Source organism: Mobula hypostoma, chromosome 2, assembly GCF_963921235.1.
Source record: "Mobula hypostoma chromosome 2, sMobHyp1.1, whole genome shotgun sequence".
Lineage (NCBI taxonomy): Eukaryota > Metazoa > Chordata > Chondrichthyes > Myliobatiformes > Myliobatidae > Mobula > Mobula hypostoma.
In genome coordinates, this window is record NC_086098.1 from 169,132,483 (window position 1) to 169,155,966 (window position 23,484).

General features: G+C 43.9%; 1 protein-coding gene across 1 annotated transcript in view; it reads right to left on the reverse strand.

Annotated features, from left to right (window-relative positions):
* The window catches only part of LOC134360030 (ubiquinol-cytochrome-c reductase complex assembly factor 1), a 188,601-nt gene that overhangs the window by 93,728 nt on the left and 71,389 nt on the right, over positions 1-23,484 (reverse strand). The window contains exon 6 of the mRNA XM_063074049.1: positions 15,994-16,102. Within this exon, the coding sequence (XP_062930119.1) occupies positions 15,994-16,102 (109 nt within the window). The remainder of the gene's footprint in view (positions 1-15,993; positions 16,103-23,484) is intronic.

Below are 23,484 nucleotides of genomic sequence, written 5' to 3' on the forward strand. Positions count from 1 at the left end.
ACGGAGCAGTCCTGATGGGTGAAATGTCTCCTATGTCTTTTGGTCTTTGCAACTGTAGGAGGAAACCAGAGCACCCAGAAGAAACCATGCATCCCAAGGGGAAGACAGACAGACTCCATACAGGTAACACCAGAGACATCATGTAGATTTTGATGCATAGGTGACAAATAAAGCTTATCTTTAAATCTCTTTAATCCCATCTTTTGATGGTCTTTGCTAGTGTTTATCCTCCACATGAACCTCCTTCCATCCTCATCTAACCACATCAACATATTCATTGCTTTGTCATATGGATAACCACATTCTGTTCCCCTCTTTAAACGTATGCAATAGATGGTGGGGTGGAGATACATCTCTACCAAAGGAGGTATAAGGTGCTCCTTCACTCCACTAGACTGTAGGTCATCCTTGGACAAGGTGTAGCACCTGCTTAGACCCCATTAGGGTCACATGAAACCATGGGAGCAGGTGGTGGATGGTCGTATGAGCAGCTGGTGCATATTACAAGTCCCGGTTATACGGCCACTGACACCAGGCAGACAATCTCTGAAGTATATTGATAACGGCAATCTTGTAAAGGCACTGCCCAGAAGAAAGTAGTGGCAAACCATTTCTGTAGAAAAATTGGCCAAGAACAGTCACGGTCACGGAAAGACTATGATCGCCCATGACATAGGACATGGAACATAATGATGATCACGAATGCTGACCTCACCTAAAAAAGGATCCAGTGCTTTCCTGACATATGTGATGAATAAACACTTCTTGGGCTTCCAGCCGGGTACAGGTATCGACTATAACTGATGCTTCGATGACAAACTCTGCCATCTTCATCAAGCATCATCCCTGATGAAGGCTGCAGAGTTGGTCATCAAAGCGCCAGTTATAATTGTTACCTATACTTGGTTGGAAGCTTGAGAAGAGCTTATTTGGTTCACCTCATTTGCTTAATAGAGTAATAAAGTCCTCATAATAAATCTGGGGTAGCAATGCTTTACAGCTGATGTTTTGGGCCAAGACCCTTCATTGGGATTGGACAAGAAGGGGGCATAAGCCAGAATAAGACAGGAAGAGGGGAAGGAGTACAAGTTGGCAGGTGATAGGTAATATCAAGTGAGGGGGAAGGTAGGTTAGTGGGGGGAGAGGGGTATAGTAAGAAGCTGAGAAGTGATAGGTGGAAGTGGTAAAGGACTGAGGAAGTAGGAATCTGATAGGAGAAGGCAGGAGCCATGGGAGAAAAGGAAGGAGGAGGGGAACCAGAGGGAGTTGATGGGCAGGTGAGGAGAAGAGAATGGGGAATGGAAATAGAGAGAATGGGGGGGGGGGTGAAATTACTGGAAGTTTCAGAAACTGATGTTCATTGTGTCAGCTTGGAAGCTACCCAGATGGAATGTGAGGTTCTGCTCTTCCAACCTGAGTTTAGCCTCATAATAGCAGTAGAGGAGGCCACAGACAGACATGTTGGAATGGGAATGGAAAGGCGAATTGGAATGGGTGGCCCGCCTTTTGTGACAGACAGAGTTCACTTTGTGTTCAACAAAGTGGTCTCCCAATCTATGCTAGGTCTCACTGATGTAGAGGGGACTCTGAATGACTCACAGGTGAAGTGTAGGCTCACTTGGAAAGTCAGTTTAGACCCCCAAATAGTGGTGAGGAAGAAGACGCAGGGGCTGGTGTAGCATATATCCTGCTTTCAGGGATAAGTGGCAGCAGGGAGATCAGTGGGGGGGAAGGAAAGGTGTATTTAGTGGTAGATGGCAGAAGTTACAGAGAACAGTGTTCTGGATACAGAGGTTCATGGGGAGCTAGGGAGGGACCAGGGGAATCCTATCCTTGTTATGTTGGTGGAAGGATAGGGTACATAAATTGATTCTGCAGCTACTAGCAATCCAGAGCAACACACACAAAATGCCTGCAAATGTGCCCACAAGAAAATGAATCTCAGCTTTGCACATGGTGACATATACAAAACATATTAATAAATTTACTTTGAACAACTTCCTGAAGGAGGGTACTTTCTCTCAGCAGACCAGAGCAGCTAAGGAGGGTGAAAATCGTGAAAATCTATAAAGTTCAAGTTCAGTTTATTGTCATTCAACCGTGCACATGTATACCACTAAACGAAACATTCCTCCAGACCAAAGTGCACAGCGCAGTACTTATAACTCGCGTACACAACACATAATGTAATATTACCATGAATAAATTAACAAATAATAAGGTTTATTTATGACGTTAAAATGTAAACAGTATAACACTACTGGCGCTTCATACATGATGAGACCTGGGTGGTGGCAGGGAGTTCAGTAGTCTTATGGCCTGGGGGAAGAAGCCATTTCCCATCCTAACAGTTCTTGTTACAACATTAATAAAACACATCATCGTCCTCAAGAAAATCTTGGCTCCTCTCACAGCAGAGTAATATCTCTGCGGAGGTAATATAACAAGGTTTTGCTGTGTGATCCACCATCAAATTGCGTAGCAAGTAAACACAACTGTCATTGGCACACTTTCACATGGTGATGAGATATTGATTGGCTGAGTGGTGTCATAACAGCAACCTCGCACGCAATGTCAGTAAGATTAAGAAACTGATTGTGGACTTCAGGAAGGGGAAGTTGAGGGAATGCACACCAGTCCTCTTTGAGGGGGGGCTAGCAATGAAATGGGTGAGCAGTTTCAAATTTCTGGGTGTTAACATTTCAGAAGATCTATCCTGGGCCCAACATACTGATACAATTACAAAGAAGGCATGCCAGCGGCTATATTTCATTATGATCTCGAGGAGATTTCGTATGTCACCAAAGACTCTAGCAAATTTCTACAGACATACCGTGGAGAGCATACTAACTGGTTGCATCACCGTCTGGTATGGAGGGGACACTACACAGGATCAGAAAAAGCTATAGAAAGGTTGTAAACTCAGTCAGCTCCATCATGGGCAACAGTGTCCTTAGCATCGGGGACATCTTCAAAAGGCAATAGCTCAAGAAGATGGCAACCATCATTAAGGACTGCGACCATCCAGGATATGCTCTCTTCTCATTACTACGATCAGGGAGGAGGTGGCACGAGTGCAGGAAGACACGCACTCAGCGATTCAAGAACAACTTCTTCCCCTCTGCCATCAGATCTCTGAATGGACAATGAACCCATGAACACTACCTCACTACTTTGGCTCTCTTCTTGCACTACTTATTTAATTTTAATATATGTATTTCTTAATGCAATTTGTAGGATTTTAATGTATTGCACTGTAATATAAATCACATTAATAATAAATATAAAAAATATAAGAAATATATATTTCATCTCTGATGGTAGTAATGAGAAGAGGGCATGTCCTGGTGATGGATACACCTTTGAAGGCATTGCCTTTTAAAGATGTCCTCAATGGTGCCGAGGCTAGTGCCCACAATAGAGCTGGCTGAGTTTGCAACACTCTAAAGCTTTTTCTGATCCCTTGTAGTGGCCCCCCCCCCATACCAGATGCTAATACAACCATTTAGAATGCTCTCTTCGCTTGTACATCTGTAGAAATTTGCAAGTCTTTGGTGACATATGTCAGTGACATTAAACCGGATTCTGACACTGAAAAATATGCGGAACAAGACGGGAAATAAAGCAAGCCATTGTTAAAGAGTGGGGTGAGGGGAATATGTCTATACTGTACCATCAACTAAACCGCCTTGTCGATAAGAAAACAGCAGCACAGCTTTACAGAAAGAACCTCAGAGGCAGATTTAAATACTGAACACCACGTACTGGCACGGCTGCATGAGGTTGCTGGCAAAGCAGACGGCAGAGGTGAAGGAACCACTAACATTGAAAGTTTAGCTTGGAGCAGCTTATTTGCTTTGCATTTCACAAACCACATTTCAGAATGCTCTGGTATTAGTGAAGGACCCCTATTGTGCTTCCATTTTGGAAACATCCACTTAAAAGCACGCAGGCTGGGTGAACTGACCTGGATTTCCAGGGAGGACAACTAGTCATAGAGAATGCTTTCATGGAAAACTGGCTCCCATTTAATAACTGCTCTTTTCATTTTCGTCTGCCCGACACAGATGGCAGCTGACAATCTGAATTCAGTTTAAAGACTTCCTTTAGATCTGAAATTAGAAAGACCTGTTTGAAAAAAAAAGTGGAAGTGGGATCCCGTAAATAGTTTTGGGAAGGAGCTGGACAGCTAATGGAGAACACCAATTTATAGGATCATCAGAAAGAAATAGCTGGGAAGCAAAGAGCATGGTTACTGTCAGAGACCCAGTACAGCACAATGGCCCAAATGGTTTCATTAAGAACAAGGAACAGTACAGGGCCTTAATGAGAACAACACTTATTCCATAGTTTTAAGAACATCTTCCAAGTGTTGTTGCAATTGTCTCATCATTGTTCCCCTGGGTTGTTTTCAAACAGACAGACACGCATTTTGTTTCAGATAGATAGTTGGAAACTATTCAGAAACACAGAAGCAGTAGAGCACAGTACCATCCCTTTGGCCCACGAGTTCTGCTGACCTTATAACCTACTCTGAGGTGAATCGAACCCTCCCCTTCCACATAGCCCTCCATTCTTCTAAGAATCTCTTACTGCATCTAATGTACAAATCTCTACCACCATCTATGATAGGGCAGTTCACACATCTACTACTCTCTTTGTAAAATACTTACTTCTGACATCCCACCTATGCATTCCTCCAATCATCTTACAATGATGCCCCCCTTGTATTAGCATTAAGTGCTGCAAAGTTACTCAGCAAGGTTCCATGATCAGTCAGTGACTGTGAATTTCCCAGACTCAGTTAGTTCATTCACATTATGGGCCAAATATGGACAAATGAGACTAGCTTAGATGGAAATTTTGAACAGCATAGATCAGTTGGGCCAAAAGGCCTCGATGATCCAAATCCTCCACTAGTCAGTCTATGCCGAAAATGTAAATATGTAAGACGATAAATAAATTTAGATCATTCAGCACCTTATGCTTGCTGTGCTCTTCAGTTAAATGGCTGCTCTTTACCACCTAAACATCTACTTACCTCATCCTTGAATAAAGTCTGAGATAGAGATCCAAAATGATTCACAACTTGTTATTGGTCGTAAATGGGCAACCTTTATTTTGAGATTGTAACTCCTAGTTCTGAGCAGTCCAGACAAGGGAACATCAATTCTGCATCTACCCTGACAAGCCACTGAAGAATTTGAGTACTTCACTTATCATTCAAAGCTCAGGAGAGCAGAGGTTTTATCTGCTTAATCTCTCAGATGACAAATCTACCATTCCAGAAATCCTCAATGTAATCTCTTGCTATTGCAAATGCATCCTTTCAGCAGGAAACCCCTACACCTGCACACAATTGTTCAGAGACGGACTCAACAAGTTCTACCCTTGAATTCAGAAAGATTAGGGAGGTGATCTAAAGGAAACCTACCAGATACTGAAAAACCTGTGTAAGTGATAGTGGACATAGAGAGGATCTTTCGATCAGCAGGAGAATCTACGATCAGAGGGAGCAACCTCAGAATAAAGGGATGTCTCTTTAAAACTGAGATGAGGTGGAATTTGAGAGGCTGATTCAGGTCAGGAAGAATGGTCAGATATCTCTCTGAAATGAAATTAGTTACGAGGTTTACAGTGCAGAAGAGTGACCTTTTGTGCACTGTTTCCGATCCCAAGTGGCATGCTCAGCGTGAACAAGTTCTTCATTCAATTACAGAGTTAGTGGGCTTTGAGCTCCCGTGCTCGCCAGTTTATGACAGCACTCGTTGTTTTCAGTGAAGTGACGGGGCGCAACTCCGAGCAAAGAAACTTGACAGCTTTCTGACTGACAGGAGAACACCACACAGAGGATACGAGTTCCCTATCAACAGCTGGCCAGGGAAAAGTAAGCACAGAAAATGAACAGACAGACGAGTCCAACAGAGGAATGATAAATCAGGCAAGTTATCTTGGATTTGTATCAAGACAAACAGATACTAAAAGGTCATACACTAGCAGGTCATTTCTTGTCAGTATTGAAAGCTAGCTATCTATCTACATACTCACTAGGCAGTAGACAGTGGCAGTACAAACCTTTCACCTTTATTTTATATGTCTTAACTCAAAATCCATAAGGCCAGAGGTCACCATATCAACAAAGTAAAAGGCTTTCTTGTCAATATTTTATCACATTTTGTTTTCTCTCAATACTATTTCAAGTGCTTATTTAAAGTGTCCTTGCTGTAGTACCCACTGCACAGAGAGGAGAGAGTGACCGAATCAGAATTAGAAGCAGGTCTAATATCACTGGCATATGTCATGACATTAGTTATTTTAGAGCAGCAGTACATAATAATAACAATTATAAATTATAATATATATCGTGCCTAAGACTTTTGCACAGTACTGTGGTAATTTTATGTATTGCATTGTACTGCTGTCACAAAAAAAAACTAATTTCATGACATGTGAGTGATGATAAACCCGATTCTGATATAGGTCTTTGTTGTGGAGTGAGAGTGGGAAGGGGGCAGGGAGAAGGGAATCATGGTTGGGGAAGGGGGGAGGGAGTGGGATGCACCAGAGAAACATCCTGTAATGATCAATAAATGAATTGTTTGATGTAATGATCAAATGACCTTGCCTGGTGTCTCAGGGCTAGGTGTGTCTGAACCCATGCCTCTCCACAGTTCCTGGCACTCCTTGTCTGTCACCTATCCCACACCCCTCATGTGCCACTCCACCCTCGCCACTTCCAACATCCTTTGCTCCTGCCAGATTTACAAACTCGTTCTCTGCTCCATGTTGACAATTACAATACTGTGTAAAAGTCTTAGGCACCCTAGCTATATACGCTGTATGTGCCTAATGACTTTTTCACAGTTTTATATATATATATATATATAAAACTTAAATAAGTAGTGCAAAAAGAGAGGGAAAATGTGTTCATTGTCCATTCTGAAATGTGATGGCAGAGGGGAAGAACCTGTTGAATGTTCATTGTGGATCTTCAAGCTCCTGTACGTATGTCCTCCTGGATGGCAGCTGGTGTACAGGGAATGATATCAGTGTGTAGGTTTAGTTAAGTCAGTTCCATTGCACAGGGTCAGTTGCACGAAGCAAATCAAACTCAGAAACAGAGACAGCAGATGCTGGAACTTGAAGCAACAATCAGCTGGACGAACTCAACGTGTCGAGCAGCACTGACCGTCCTCTGAAGCATTAACACTTCTTCCAACCCCCACAGATGCTGCTTGACCTACTGAGTTCCTCCAGCAGTTGCTTAGGAAATGTGCCCACACCAACGCTTTGTCCGTGCAAACATTATGGACATTTTTAAAGAATCATAGAGCAACATTCCATATATGAACCAGCCTGCAGGTGGAACTGACCCTCAGGTTCCTTTTAAATCTCTCCCCTCATCTTAAACCTATCTCTGCCCTCTTGTTTCATAATCTGTGTGTTTATTGCTCTTTTTTTTTTACCACTTGTGTGATTTGTTCTCTTCTTTGCACGTTGGGTGTTTGATGTTTTCACTGAACAGGTTCCACGGTGTTTCTTTGTTTCATGGCTGTCTGTGGGAAGAAAATTTCAGGGTTGTATATTGCACACATACTTTGATAATAAATGTACTATGAATCTTTGTTTTTGATTCCCTTTCCCTGGGAATCGACACTGCATATTCTCCCTATCTATGCCTCTCATGATTTTATAGAACATAGAACAATACAGCCCAGTCCAGGCCCTTTGGCCCATGACATTGTGCTGACCCTTCAACGTACTCTAAGAGCAATCTAACCCTCCCCTTCTACATAGACTTCCATTTTTTGTCTTTTATCCCTGTACCTAAGGATTTCTTAAATACTCCTAAAGTATTTTAGGAGTATTTTAGACCCTTGGCAGTGTCTTCCATGCACCTACCTCTCTCTGTGTAAAAAAGCTTACCTCTGACATCCTCCCTGGAACTTCTTCCAATCTCCTTAAAATCATGCCCCCTTGTATTAGATTTTTAAAAACTTCTATATGGTCATCCACCTCCTACACACCAAGAAATAAGGTTCTAGCCTGCCAAACCTCTCCATTTAACTCAGGACTTCAAGTCTTGGCAACATTCTCTTAAATATGTGCACTCTTTCCAATTTCATGACATCTTTCCTAAAACAAGGTAACCAAAACCCAAAAAGTAGAGATTTGATCTCAAGATTGAAGTGTCAATAAAACTGAGTATAAAATATTTAGATACAGGCATCTGAGTGTAAAATTTTGTTGATTTCTGATTGCTGTCATTTCAAGATATGTTGGAATGAGTACAAACATTTTATGGTATCAAAATTCAAAGTATATTTATTATCAAAGTATGTACACATTATACGAACTTGAGATTTGTCTTCGTAGAGACAGCTACAAAACAAACAAACCCAAAAGAACCCATACAAAAAGATGACCATCAAACACCCAATGAGCAGGGAGGGAGAAAAAAAAACAAATTGTGTAAACAATAAAAGTAAGCAAATACCATTTAGAACGAAAGTGAGTCCTCAGACACAAAGCCCAGAGCAGGCCAGAGCCTCAGACTCAATGTAGTGCAGAGCAGAGCAAACGTCACTAAGCAGTGAGCAGAGCATTGTAGCTCCCACTGGGCAGGAGGTACAGAAACCTGAAGTCCCACACCACCAGGTTCAACAACTGCTTCTTCACATCAACCATCTGGTAAAATTCTAATCACTACAATTTGAGCATTTTGCACTAAAATGGACAGTTACTTCTCCTACTGTGATCTTTCTCACAAAAATTATTTCTTGAAAACACAAGAAAAAGTATTTTTTGTGAATGCTGCTTATCTGATGCCTTGTGCCTGTGACTCTCCCGCAAGTAAGTTTGTCCATTGCTCCTGTGCATATGTATTCCTATGACAATAAACATGACTTTGACTTCATATCCCTTTTGCACAGTGCAATAGCTCTAAGACAGGGGTTTCCAACCTTTTTTATGCCATGGGCCAATGCAATTAAGTAATTGGTCTGTTGGCCCCAGATTGAGAGAACCCCTGCTCTAAGAGAAACACAGCTGCAATGGCAACACCAGATAAGGTTCACTGACACGGCCACTTAACCAAGAAGCTATTTGCAGTTCTGTGGCATTCTCTCCAATGGGACTGCTCTTCATATATCAAGCTATCATGAGCCAGAAGAAATGTTTAAAATTTTATAAGGAATTTGGAGTTCTTAACACAGTGTTAAATATAATTACTCCATACAGCTGGTGCCCTGATTAACTTGCAGAGAGAACCATCATGGAAGGAGAAGACTGCAGAATGGTACTTACACAAGTATAAAACCGGCAGGACATGTGACATAGACCAGAACAAAAAAAAGTTTAACTGCTGTTACTCACTTCAGGGTGCACCTCTGCGCCATTCGCCAAAAGCTGAACTTCCTGGAAGCCAAATTTTTAATTCTGATTCCCATTATGACACGACAGTACATGGCCTCCTCTTGTGCCATGATGGGACTACCCTCAGGGTGCAGGAGAAACACCTTAGACTCCAGCCTGATGGCACGAATACCAATTTCTCTTTTCGGTAAAAAAAATTTACCTCCTGTTCCCCTCTTTTATTCTCCACTCAGGCCTCTTCCCTCTTCTTGTGCCTGGGTCCCCCCCACTTCCCTTTCTCCTATGATCCACTCTCCTCTCCATTAGATTCCTTCATCTCTAACTCTTTACCTTTCCTATCCACCTGGCTTCACCTGTCACCTTTGAGCTTGCCTTTTCCCTGTCCCCCCACCTTTCTATTCTGGCATCTTCCCCCTTCCTTTGCAGATCTGAAGGGTCTCAGCCCGAAACGTAGCCTGCTTATTTATTTCCACAGATGCTGCCTGACCTGCTGAGTTCCTGCGGAATTTTGTGGGTGTTGCTCTGGATTTCTGGTGTTAACAGTTATTTTTTTTTATTCGGAGATACAGCATGGCAACAGGCTATTCCAGCACAACGAGCCCATACCACCCAATTACACCCATGTGACCTACTAACCCATATGTCTTTGGAATATGGAAGGAAACACATGAAGTCAAGGGGAGAAGGTACAGGCTCCTTACAGACAGTGACAGGATCAAACCCGGCTTGCGGGCACTCCAATAGTGTGATGCTGATCATTATGCTACTGTACCCACAAATTTGTAAGTTCACGTCTTGGAAGCTTCTGTAAGCATCCAATAAGAAAAAAAAGCATCTGGGGTGAAGTTTGAGGCTGTGGACCATAGAACCTTTGATAAATTAAACTTTGTTGAAGTTCAGTTGTTTTTCAAAACTTTTACTAAACTCTACTTGAAACAATGAAATTATAAACCATAGAACAGATAACCATGGAATAAATGGGGTTTCTCAACTTAAATAGATTTTAATATCTATACTGAAGTTTATATAAGAAAAAATCCTTTACTGAAGTTTTCGGTGGAAAAGCTTTTTTGTTATTTCAAGTTATCTCAAGGACTCACACGTGAGATTATGGAGTAGATGTAGCCATGTGGTCAGGTGTTACTTCACATTAATCAACTCATTGAACTATATCCTGATCTCAAAGACAGCTCCAAATCTACAGCAATGAATTTTCATTGGTACCTTGTGTTGCTCAATCATCAGCCAGATTTACTTTTCAAAGACTGATGTTAACAATGATTTTCTCAAGGTGCAATCAGTCAATGTCAGAGCTGTGGAAAAGAGTGCTTACAGGTGCCCTGCATCAGGCTGTCTAGCAGAACTCCCCTGCATTTTCCTCGTACATCAGTGGGGAATTTCCAACTTCAGCGCAGCGGCCTTTGGAGAGAAGGAGGTTTTTTTTTGCTCTGCATACTCATGTACCCACAATGGAACAAGCAGAGCTGTTACGTTTCTAAGTCCCGATCAAGAGTCTCAGCCCAAAACGTTGACTGTTTATTCCTCTCCATAGATGCTGCCTGACTTGCTGAGCTCCTCCAGTATTTTGTGTTGCGTTGTTTTAATGCTTGAGGGGATGAGTGATTTTGCTCATGAGAGGGTGAACTGAACAGAAGAATGACTAGATCACTTTCTTCCAGCTGTGAGACCTCCACTACATTCCCTCACCCTTCTTATTCTGGTTTCTTTCCCTTCTCCTTTCCAGTCCCAGTGAAGAGTCTCGGCCCAAAATGTTGACTGTTTATTCCTTTCCATACTTACTGAGTTCCTCGAGGATTTTGTGTGGGTTGTTCTGGATTTCCAGCATCTGTAAAATCTCGTGTTTGTGCTAAGAGCTAGAAGAGATCCCTGAACACCCATGGCCGAGCAAGGTTAGAGTTCCCCTGGTCTTCACTTACCACCTCACCAGTCTCCATATCCAACCGGCAATTCTTCATCATCTACCTGCAATGAGATTCCATCACCTCCTCCTCTTTCAGTGCTCCAAAGGGATGCTTCTCTTCACAACTCTGATCTGCTCTTGCTTGAGAAGTCTACAAAAAGTGATGGACATAGCCTAGTCCATCACAGGCAAAGCCCTCCCCACCATTAAGCACATTGAGAATCAACCTAGTGTGGGCTGCAGTGTTCTTTTGATTGACTGTAAATGATCAAAATCAGTGCTGACACCTAGTGCAGATAATGGACTGCCTTCATATAATGCTTTCAATGATTGGATCCTCCAAATCTTCATTTTCATTGCAACATTCAAGATGACTTTTGATACCTTCAATTTCTTCGCAGTTCCTAACTTGAAGTAGTGAAATTATTTCATCTTCACTCCCGGTTGTTTTGGGCATCTCCAAGCCTGAATGCTTGAAACCGCAGTGACCAAAACTGTTCTGAATTGTCTTACTGCACATTTGTCCACCAACTATCAGTGACAAAAACTACTGCTTTTTGAATACAAGCACACACGCTATTCAAAAACTGTTCGTTTCAAGCACAGTGTAGTGTCCAAAGGCCACACAAGTGCACGAGACTGATGCTAGTTAGTGTTTCCAGCACTTTTGTCATTGATTTAAGATCTGCTGCGCCTGCACTTATAGTCATAGTCATACTTTATTGATCCTGGAGGAAATTGGTTTTTGTTACAGTTGCACCATAATTAAATAGTAATAAAACCATAAATAATTAAATAGTAATATGTAAATTATGCCAGGAAATAAGTCCAGGACCAGCCTATTGGCTCAGGGTGTCCGACCCTCCAAGGGAGGAGTTGTAAAGTTTGATGGCCACAGGCAGGAATGATGCTCTGTGTTGCATCTCAGTGGAATGAGTCTCTGGCTGAATGTACTCCTGTGCCCAACCAGTACATTATGTAGTGGATGGGAGACATTGTCCAAGATGGCATGCAACTTGGACAGCATCCTCTTTTCAGACACCACCGTCAGAGAGTCCAGTTCCATCCCCACAACATCACTGGCCTTATGAATGAGATTGTTGATTCTGTTGGTGTCTGCTACCCTCAGCCTGCTGCCCCAGCACACAACAGCAAACATGATCGCACTGGCCACCACAGACTCGTAGAACATCCTCAGCATCGTCCGGCAGATGTTAAAGGACCTCAGTCTCCTCAGGAAGTAGAGACGGCTCTGACCCTTCTTGTAGACAGCCTCAGTGTTCTTTGACCAGTCCAGTTTATTGTCAATTCGTATCCCCAGGTATTTGTAATCCTCCACCATGTCCACACTGACCCCCTGGATGGAAACAGGGGTCACCGGTGCCTTAGCTCTCCTCAGGTCTACCACCAGCTCCATGGTCTTTTTCACATTAAGCTGCAGATAATTCTGCTCACACCATGTGACAAAGTTTCCTACCGTAGCCCTGTACTCAGCCTCATCTCCCTTGCTGATGCATCCAACTATGGCAGAGTCATCCAAAAACTTCTGAAGATGACAAGACTGCGTGCAGTAGTTGAAGTCCGAGGTGTAAATGGTGAAGAGAAAGGGAGACAAGACAGTTCCCTGTGGAGCCCCAGTGCTGCTGATCACTCTGTCGAGATCACAGTGTTGCAAGCACACATACTGTGGTCTGCCAGTCAGGTAATCAAGAATCCATGACACCAGGAAAGCATCCACCTGCATCGCTGTCAGCTTCTCCCCCAGCGCAGCAGGGCGGATGGTATTGAACGCACTGGAGAAGTCAAAAAAATGACCCTCACAGTGCTCGCTGGCTTGTCCAGGTGGGCGTAGACATGGTTCAGCACGTAGACGATGGCATCCTCAACTCCTAGTCGGGTCTGGTAGGTGAACTGGAGGGGATCTAAGTGTGGCCTGACCATAGGCCGGAGCAGCTCCAGAACAAGTCTCTTCAGGGTCTTCATGATGTGGGAGGTCAATGCCACCGGTCTGTAGTCATTGAGGCCGCTGGGGCGCGGCGTTTTCGGCACAGGGACGAGGCAGGACATCCTCCACAGTACAGGAACCCTCCGGAGCCTCAGGCTCAGGTTGAAGACATGGCAAAGTACTCCACATAGTCGAGGGGCACAGGCTTTGAGCACCCTGGTACTGACACCATCCAGTCCTGCAGCCTTATTTTGATTTCCAGAGTATTTTGGAACCATTTATACATGCAGTTCCTACAGATGTACCGTGGAGAGAATTCTAACTATTTACATCACCATCTGGTATAGTACTGAGGGGTCATTGCACAGGATTGGAAAAAACTGCAGAGGGCTGTAAACTTAGCTGGCCCTATCATGGGCACTAACCTACCCACCATCTACAGCAAATTCAATTAACAATTCCTCCAGGAGGCAGGATCCATTATGAAGGACCTTATCATCTGGGACATACCCTCTTCTCATTACTACCATCGGGGAGGAAGTACAGCAGCTTGAAAAGACAGCTTTTAGGAACAGCTTCTTCCTCTCCACCATCAGATTTCTGAATGATTCATGAACTCATGAACACTACCTCACTATCTTGCTCTTGTTTTGTACGACTTATTTATTTTTAATATACTTCTTTGTATCGTTTACAGGACCTTTATATACTGCACTGTACTACTGCCACAAAACCATGTCAGTGATAAAAAACCTGATTCTGATTTAAGCACACAGCCCACTAGACCAATGACCAAAGCACACAAAGACCATATTCAGTAATTCTCTGAGGCATAGGAGCATGAGAAAGCTATTTAACTCACCTTGAAATTCTGGCTCTTTGCAATTGGCCCCACTCCCATCTGCTCCCAGACCACAGCCCTGAAAGTCTTTCCCCTCTTCAAAAATTTCAAAGTTCAAAGTAAATTTATTACCAGTGTCACCTTGAGATTCATGTTCTTGCAGGCATTCACAGGAAAACAAAGAAATACAATAGAATTTATGTAGAACTATATATATGAACAAAGACTAATCATACTAACATCAATAATAATAAATAAATGGCAGACAGACAAAAGACACACAGATAAATAATTCTGAGAACATGAGTTGTAGAAACCTTAAAAGTGACAGCATAACCTGGATGGTGGGGGTCCTTGATGATGGACGTTGCTTTCTTGTGATGGTGCTTGACGGTGGGAATTTCTCCTTTTGCAAATACACAACTGAAGTGTATTCAAGTTCACGATGTCAGAACAATTCTGATCTCTCTCCTGTCAGGTTGGTCTCCTATCCCGATGGTAATACTAATAACAAACTAACAGGCAGCTTCTCAACATGGAGCAAATTATCCCACCATTTATTGTCAAATATGTTCATGATAATCACACACTGGGATGGTTGGTTCTTATGAATTATGTAGTGATAGAATCATAGAACACTACAGCACAGAAACAGTCCACTTGACTCATCTACCTGCCAAGTCCCATAAACCTGCTTTGGCCCATAGCTTCCATAACCCAAACAACAGGAATTCTGCAGATGCTGGAAATTCAAGCAACACACATAAAAGTTGCTGGTGAACGCAGCAGGCCAGGCAACATCTCTAGGAAGAGGTGCAGTCGACGTTTCAGGCCGAGACCCTTCAGCCTGAAACGTCGACTGCACCTCTTCCTAGAGATGCTGCCTGGCCTGCTGCGTTCACCAGCAACTTTTATGTGTGTTGCTTCCATAACCCTCCCGTCCATGTACCTATCCACACCCAGCATCCACTATTTGCACTGGCAACTCATTCAACACTCACACCACCCTCAGTGAAGAATTTCCCCCTCATGTTTCCTTAAACATTTCACCTCTCACCCATGACCTCTAGCGTAGTCTCACTCCTCAATCTCAGTGGAACCTGCTTACCTCTATCAAATCTCCTCTCAATCTTCAATGTTCCAAGGAATAAAATGCTAACCTAATCAACCATTCCTATAATTCAGATCCTCAAGTCCTGACAACATCCTCCAGGATGTTCTCTGCACTCTTTCTATCTTATTTATATCTTTCCTGTATTTAGACGACCAAAACTGCACGCAATACACCAAATTAAGCCTCACCAATGTCTTATACAAGTTCAACATAACATCCCAACTCCAGTACTCAATACATTAATTTATGAAGGCCAATGTGCCAAAAGCTCTTTATGACCCTATCTACCTGTGACACCACTTTCAAGGAATTATGGGATTTGTATTCCCGGATCTCTCTGTTCTACCACACTCCTCACTGCCCTACTGCTCACTGTGTAACACCTATCTTGGTTAGTCCTCCCAAAGTGCATTAAAGTCCATCTTCCATTTTTCCAGCTGGCCTTGGTCCCACTGCAAGCTCTGACACCCTTCTTCGCTGTCCAATCCACCCCCAATCTTTCTGTCATCCACAAATTTGTCACATTATCATCCAACAAACAACAACAGACCCAGCACTGATGATGTCCCTGGGGCACTCCACTAGTCACAGACCTCCAGTCAGAGAGACAACTTTCTACTATCACTCCCTGGCTTCTCCCACAAAGCCAATGTCCAACCCTATTTATTACCTCATCTTGAACGTTAAGTGAATGGCATTAGTGAATTAGCAATACCTAGTGTGAATTTTTTTTTTACATACCTATTAAATATCAGGAGGAAACATCTTCCAGACATGTTGCAGAATCACTGACTTACCCCCATTAATTTTCCCCGTTGCTGCAAGTCCTCCCACATGGAGTGCACAATATATCTGCACATATATTTGCCCTCACGACCTTCCTGTTTCATACGCACCAGGGACATCCTGCAAACAGAAAAGCAGAGCATGACTCAGGCAGCACTATCATCCTCTAAAGATGTTGCCAGGACCAGAGGTCCTGAGTTTGTCTTCTCCCACCCATGCACCAGGTCAATGGTCTAGGATCTTTACTCTATCATGGGAGACAGCTTCGTCAAACACCTTTACTTTGTCTGCCGCTACATGCAGGATTTTCCTGGTGATTATCCTTTTTAATTCGACTTCTCATTTTCATTCCAACACGTTGGTCCATGACCTCCTCTACTGCCACAATCAAGCCACTCTCAGGTTAGAGAAGCAGCGCCTTATATTCCATCTGGGTAGCCTCCAACCTGATAGCATGAACATCGATTTCTCAGTTCTGTTAATTTCTCTCCCGTCCTGCTTCTCTCCTTTTCAATTCCCTATTCTGGCTCCCCCTCACTCTTTTTCTTCTCCTCGCCTGCCCATCACCTCCCTCCACTGCCCTTCCTTCTTCCCTTTCTTCCAAGGTCCACTCTACTTTTCTGTCAGATTCCTTCTTCCTCAGCCCTTACCTCTTCCATCTATCACCTTGTAGCTTTTCACTTCTTCCCCTCTTCCCCACCCACCCACCCACCTTCCCCCTTACCTGATCTCTCATATCATCTGCCAGTTTGTACTCTTTTTCCTCCCCCCCCACCTTTTTATTCTAGCTTCTTTCCCTTTCCTTTCTGTTCCAGTCCTGAAGAAAGGTCTTGGTTGAAAACATCACCTGTTCATTCCTCTCCTGAGATGCTGCCTGTCCTGCTGAGCTCCTCCAGCATTTTGTATGTGTTTGCAAAGCGAGAGCTTAGCCAGGCCTGGTCTTTAGTTCTTGCAACGTAGGAGAATGACAGTTGACTTTATAGATGCATTTAAAATAATGAGAAGCATAGATAGAATGGATAGTGACAGTCTTCTTCCTCAGACAGAACCCAAATTAAGAGACATAGCTTTAGGGTGACAGGGGAGAGATTTAAAAGGAACCCAAGAAGCAGATTCGATGAACCAAACAGCCTAATTCCACTCCTGTATCATATAGTTTTAAAATGCTGGAGGGCCTCAGTGTACGAAGATGACTGCTTATACCTCACCATTGATCCTACCTGGTCTGCTGAGTTTTTCCAGTATTGTGTGTGTGTTGTTTTGGATTTCCAGTATCTGCAAATCTCCTGTATGTTAGTGAGTGAGTGAGAGACAGTGAAACGAAGACAGAGAGATAGAGGCAGAGATAGGGATACAGAGAAAGATAGAGAGAGAATGAGAAAGAGAGGAAAGGAAGAGGAGGGGAAAGGGGGAAGGGGAAAGGGAGAAATGGAGGAGGAGGGGGAGGGGGAGGGAGAAGAGATGGGGAGGGGGAGGGAGAAAGGGGAAGGGGAAAGAGGAAAGGGAGGGGAGGGGGAAAGGGGGAAGAGGAGGGGGAAAGGGGGAAGAGGAGGGGGGAAGGGGGAAGGGGAGGGGGAAAGGGGGAAGGGGAGGGGGAAGGGGAGGGGGAGGGGGAGGGGGAGGGGGAAGGGGAAGGGGGAAGGGGGAAGGGGAAGGGGGAAGGGGAAGGGGGAAGGGGAAGGGGGAAGGGAAGGGGGAAGGGGGAAGGGGGAAGGGGGAAGGGGGAAGGGGGAAGGGGGAAGGGGGAAGGGGGAAGGGGAGAGGGAAGGGGAAGGGGAGAGGGAAGGGGGAAGGGGAGGGGGGCGGGGAAAGGGGAGGGGGAAAGGGAGGGGGAAGGGGGAGGGGGAAGGGGGAAGGGGAGGGGAAGGGGAGGGAAGGGGTAAGGGGGGGCGGGGAAAGGGGAGGGGGAAAGGGGGAGAGGGAAAGTGGGTAGAAGATTGAAGAGGAAAGGGGGACAGAGGGGAGGGAGAGTGTGCACTAAAGTTGTACTGACAGTTTTAACTTATATTAGATAGGGTGGCAATACAGATCTGGTGATAGAAGTGGACAATCTGCATCCATAGTTCCTACAACCATTACCAGCCTAAGACAGAACACTGCTGTCAAAAGTCTTCCTACATTCATAATGTTTGCTAATTTGCCCAAAAATATATCCAATGATAACCAAGAGTGAAAGTAGAACATTACAGCACAGTACAGGCCCTTTGGCCCACAATGCTGTGCCGACCTCTTATTTTCCTCCAAACACCTTAAAACTCAAAAGTGGACCAATGCAGTGAATGGCGAGTGTCTGATACAAGCTTGCTTTGAAGAATGGAGACAGCTTGTGAAAGCTGGATGGATTTCAGAAAATAAGCATTTTGTTATCCTGTCAGGGATATTCCAATCCTCCAATTCCTTTCTAGTTACACAATGAAAGCAGCTGCCTCAGGAGTAGAATTATCAATTACAGCCACATAAATCCTTCAGAGAATTATACCCAGAAACCAAACTATCAAAGCATAATCAGAACCAGTATAAATCTTCTAGTCAAGATGGCACCTGCGTACAATGCTCCTACCATCGACATCTTCTGGATAGATCATGAAACCATATATTTCACTTCTTTTATGTCTTTTACTTTTATTTTCATCTTGAATGTGATTCTGGAACTGTTGGAGCCTATGAGTTGCAGTTTGGAGATCATTTGGGTTTCCAGCCCCCTGCAGTCTCTGAGGATTCTGGAAGGCATAGGCAGCGTGCGCGAGCCTCGTGGCAAAAAGGCCATGAGCTGCCAACCTACTCCGTTTCACTGATTAAAGCTTCAATTGTTCGCTGATTAAAGCAATGAGGGAGATTGAAACAAGGAGGCGAATGCAGAGGGTGAGCGTCAGCTGCCTACCTTTTGATCACTGGTGGGATCGCTCTGCTACTGGAGAGGGGAGATTGCCTTTTGATCACTGGTGGGATCGCTCTGCTACTGGAGAGGGGAGATTGTCTTTTGATCGCTGGTGGGATCACTCTGATACTGGAGAGGGGAGATTGCCTTTTGATCACTGGTGGGATTGCTCTGCTACTGGAGAGGGGAGATTGCCTTTTGATCACTGGTGGGATCGTTCTGCTACTGGAGAGAGGAGACTGCTTTTTGATCACTGGTGTGATTGCTCTGCTACTGGAGAGGGGAGATTGCCTTTTGATCGCTGGTGGGATTGCTCTGCTGTCGAAGAGGGAAAGGCCTGCTGCTGTACCCGGAGAGTGTTAGCCAGGTTTTCTGCATTTTGGATATGGACTTAGACTATAGACTTTATTTCAGTCTTATAGCTTTTTCATGTTTTCTGTTTTTTGCCCAATCGTTCTCATTTTTTTTTGTGTCTGGGGGAGATGGATTTGGGGATTGATGTGCCTGTTCCATTTTTGTTCGTGTTTTTGTGTGGGGAGGAGCGATGTGGGGGTTGATCATTGTGCTGCTGTACTTTTCTCTCTTGGTTTTGTGGCTATCTGGAGAAGAAGAATTTCAGAGTTGTGTATTTTGAACCTTCGAACTTGCCGGGTCACTTTGACTTCAGCTTCCTTTAAAAGGTGAAGTTGGTGAATAAACTCCTACTCCTCAGTATATCACTTTGAGTGGTGGGGTACAGATACATCTCTATCAAAGAACATGTAAGGCCTTCATTCCTTCCGCTATCCTGCGGGTCATCCTTGGGCAAGGTGCAGCACCTGCTCAGCTCCCTGAACAGGGTCACGTCAAGCCAGGCGAGCAGGTGGTGGATGGTTTTATGAGAAGCTGGTGCATATCACAAGTCCTGGTTATGTGACCATCAATGCCAGGCAGACAATCTCTGAAGAGTATTGATAATGGCTGGGGTCACCCATCGTGTTAAGACACTGCCCAGAAGGAGGGAATGGCAAACCACTTCTGTAGGAAAATTTGCCAAGAACAGTCATGGTCATTGAAAGAACATGATCGCCCACAACGTACGACATGGCATAAAACGAACGAACAAATGAAATGGAAATGACATTAAACAATCCCGATTCTTCTCACTGTTCTTAAAGCTGTAGCTCGAGAGAGTGAACCAGACTGAATGTCGTTGTTAAGGCCACCAGAGGGAGCCATTCACCACCTGAAGCTCTACTGATCACTAAGCAGCCTCATTTGGGGTACAGTAACACTATGCACATGTTACTGGAATGGCAATCTGGTCTGAAGCACAGGAGATGGAGTTAAGTCTCACCACAGCAGCTGGAGAATTAAAAATAAGTTAATAGAATAAATCAATAATAACTCAAGACACAAGAGACTGCAGATGCTGCAGTCCAGAGGAACTCAGTGGGCCAGACAGCATCTGTGGAAGGAAATGGATAGTTGATGTTTTTGGATTGAGACCCTTCTGGGATTAAAACTCATCCAACTTGATAATGTCTGCCACAGTTACTCATCTGGGTTTTACATGTTTTCAGACCAATGGCAATAGTTTTCCTGAAACTGTCCGGTGAAATGCATCAAAACTGCTGTATCAAATTGTCTCCAGATTCCAGTGATCATGGTCTCCCATGTGTTGTGGCTTGGGGGAAAGACTCAGGGACCAAGAGGTATGGGCAATAAATGCTGGGCATTCCAGCGTCTCCCATACCCTGAAGGGAGAAAAGAATCCATGATTTTATATCGCAGCTAACTGATTTATTACCTCTGCAATATTGTGATAGAAACAGTACTAGAGAACACAAGTACCTTGCAGGTTGTGCTCTCCAAGTTCCTTAAATGAACTGAGAACGCATTTCCCTCCAAGATTACAAAATACACAACAGAGAAGGGAATAAACATACATTATAAAGCACAGTACATCGCAGTACAGGCCCCTCGACCCATAATGTTGTCAACCTTTTAACCTACTCGAAGATCAATCTAACCCTTCCCTCCTACATAGCCCTCCAGTTTTATATCATCTGTCTGCCTATCTAAGTTTCTTAAATGCACTTAATATATTGCCCTCTACTACCACCCTTGGCAGGGCATTCCATGTACCCGCCACCCTGTTAAAACCTGCATCCGATGTTGTCGCATACTTTCCTCCAACTACCTTAAAATTATGCCCATTTGTATTAGCAATTCCACCCTGGGATAAAGTCTCTGGCTGTCCACTTGATCTATGCCTCTTAGTATCTTGTACACCTCTATCAAATCATCCCTTATTCTCCTTCTCTCCATAGAGAAAATCCATAGCTCACTCAACCTATCCTCATAAGACATGCTCTCTAATACAGGCATCATCCTGGTCAATCTCCTCTGTGCCCTCTTTAAAGCTTCCACATCCTTCCTATAATGAGGCGACCAGAACTGAACACGATACTTAGAACATCGAATAGTGAAAGACCTAAATAGAGTGGATGTGGAGAGGAAGTTTCCTATAGTATGTGAGTCTAGGACCAGAGGGTACAACCTCAAAATAAAGGGCCATTCATTTAAAATAGAGCTAAGGAGGAATTTCATCAGCCAGAGAGTGGTGAATCTGTGGAATACATTGCCACAGACGGCTGTGAAGGCCAAGTTATTGGGTATATTTAAAGCAGGGTTTGATAGGTTCTTGATTAGTCAGGGTGTTAATGTTACAAGAAAGTAGCAGGAAAATGGGTTTGAGAGGGATAATAAAACAGCCATGATGGAATGGCAGAACAGACTCAACGGAGCAAATGGCTTAATTCTGCCTCTATTTCTTATGGTCTAATACTTCAAATGTGGTCTAACCAGAGTTTTATAGAGCTGCAACATTAACTCGCGGCTCTTGAACTCAGTCCCCCGACTAGTGAAGGCCAACACACCACACACCTTTCTGACAACCCTATCAACTTGTACGGCAGCTTACCCACTGTGGTTGTGCCAGCTCTTTGACAGTACTGACCAATTAATCTTGATCTCTCATAGCATCGTGGTAAAAATGCCCTCAGTCCTGCATGAGCTGGCACTTACCAAGTTCCATTTAAACCACAAATACTATAGTTATTAATCATGAGTTCCTAACCAGGCTTTTGGGTGACTGGAGACTTGAGAAAGAACCAGCGGGCCAAAAAAAAGTTCCAGTTACAAACACAGGTTGCAGAGTGCTTGGCAGCAATTCCCTTGCATACAGAAGATTAAGTGATGATCTAATTGGGATAGTTGAGGACTTGCAATTGGAAAGAGATAAAATATTTCTTCTGGTGTGCAGCAGTTTGGTGCAAAGCCCAGAACTAGAAGGAAAAGCCTTCAAATTAGAGCCAGCTGAACCTCTTCGCATACATATCTGGAACGCCTGCACTATACCATAAAATTTGAAACTGCAGTTCACCAGAGAATTTCACAAGAAAGATTGATAGATTTTTTTGTTAGGCAAGGGTATTGAGGAACCAAGATGGATAGATGGTGTTAAGAAGGTCAGTTATGGAAATTAGGAATGGGTCAAGGTACACCATGGGCCACAACACAGTCTGCTGGAGGAAGTCCAGCAAAGGTAGCCTCAAGAACAGTAACCACATATTTTGGTCGATAAGATGGACTTCTTGCATGGTAGCACAGTGCTTAACGTAGTGCTTTACATTGCCAGCCGTTCAATTCCTGCCGCTGTCTGTAAGGAGTTTGTATGTTCTCCCCATGACAGTGTGGGTTTCCTCCTACATTCCAAAGATGTACCAGTTAGGATTAGTAAATTGTAGGATTGCTATGTTGGTGGTGATGCTTCTGAGCGTATGTCTCGACTGTGTTGGCCGCTGGCGCAAATGATGCATTTGACCGTATATTCCAATGTTTATGTGAAAAGTAAAGCGACAGGACGGCCGCCTCTTACAGTAGGACGGACTCCTGGCCTTACAACCTACCTCGTTATGATCCCACACTTTGCTTACCTCTGCCGGTAGCTTTTACACTTTATTCTGCATTGTTATTGTTTTACTTGAGTCAAGCTTGATACACTGCCACAATTTAATCTGGATGACCAGTATATAAGAAACTTTTCACCACCTGGTACATGTGACAATACTAAACCAATAACAGTACTAAACCATATCTACTAGCTTGTTGTAAAACAGGTCAAGCCTCGATGGAGAGAAATGGATAGCTGATGTTTTCAGTCAAGATCTTTCAGAAAACTGCCCTCTTCCCTCCATAGATGCTGACTTCCTCCAGTGCTTTGTCTGTTGCTCCAGATTCTAGCATCCACAGTCCCTTGTATCTCCTGCTTGCTGCTAAAACCAGGAAGAAACTACCAGATTCTTGTGTAAACCCACCTTGGTCACAAGCGTTGTCCAGGGAAGAAAAATCTGCCACCCTTGCGCAGTCTGATCTATGTTCGACTCCAGATTTACCAACGTTTTCGACTGGTAACGTCTTCCTCAGTTCAAGGGCAATTAAATATAGAACATAGAGATAGAAAACCTACAGTATAATACAGGCCCTTCGGCCCACAAAGCTGTGCCGAACATGTCCTTACCTTAGAACTATCCAGGGTTACCCATTGCCCTTTGTTTTTCTGAGTTCCATGTACCTGTCC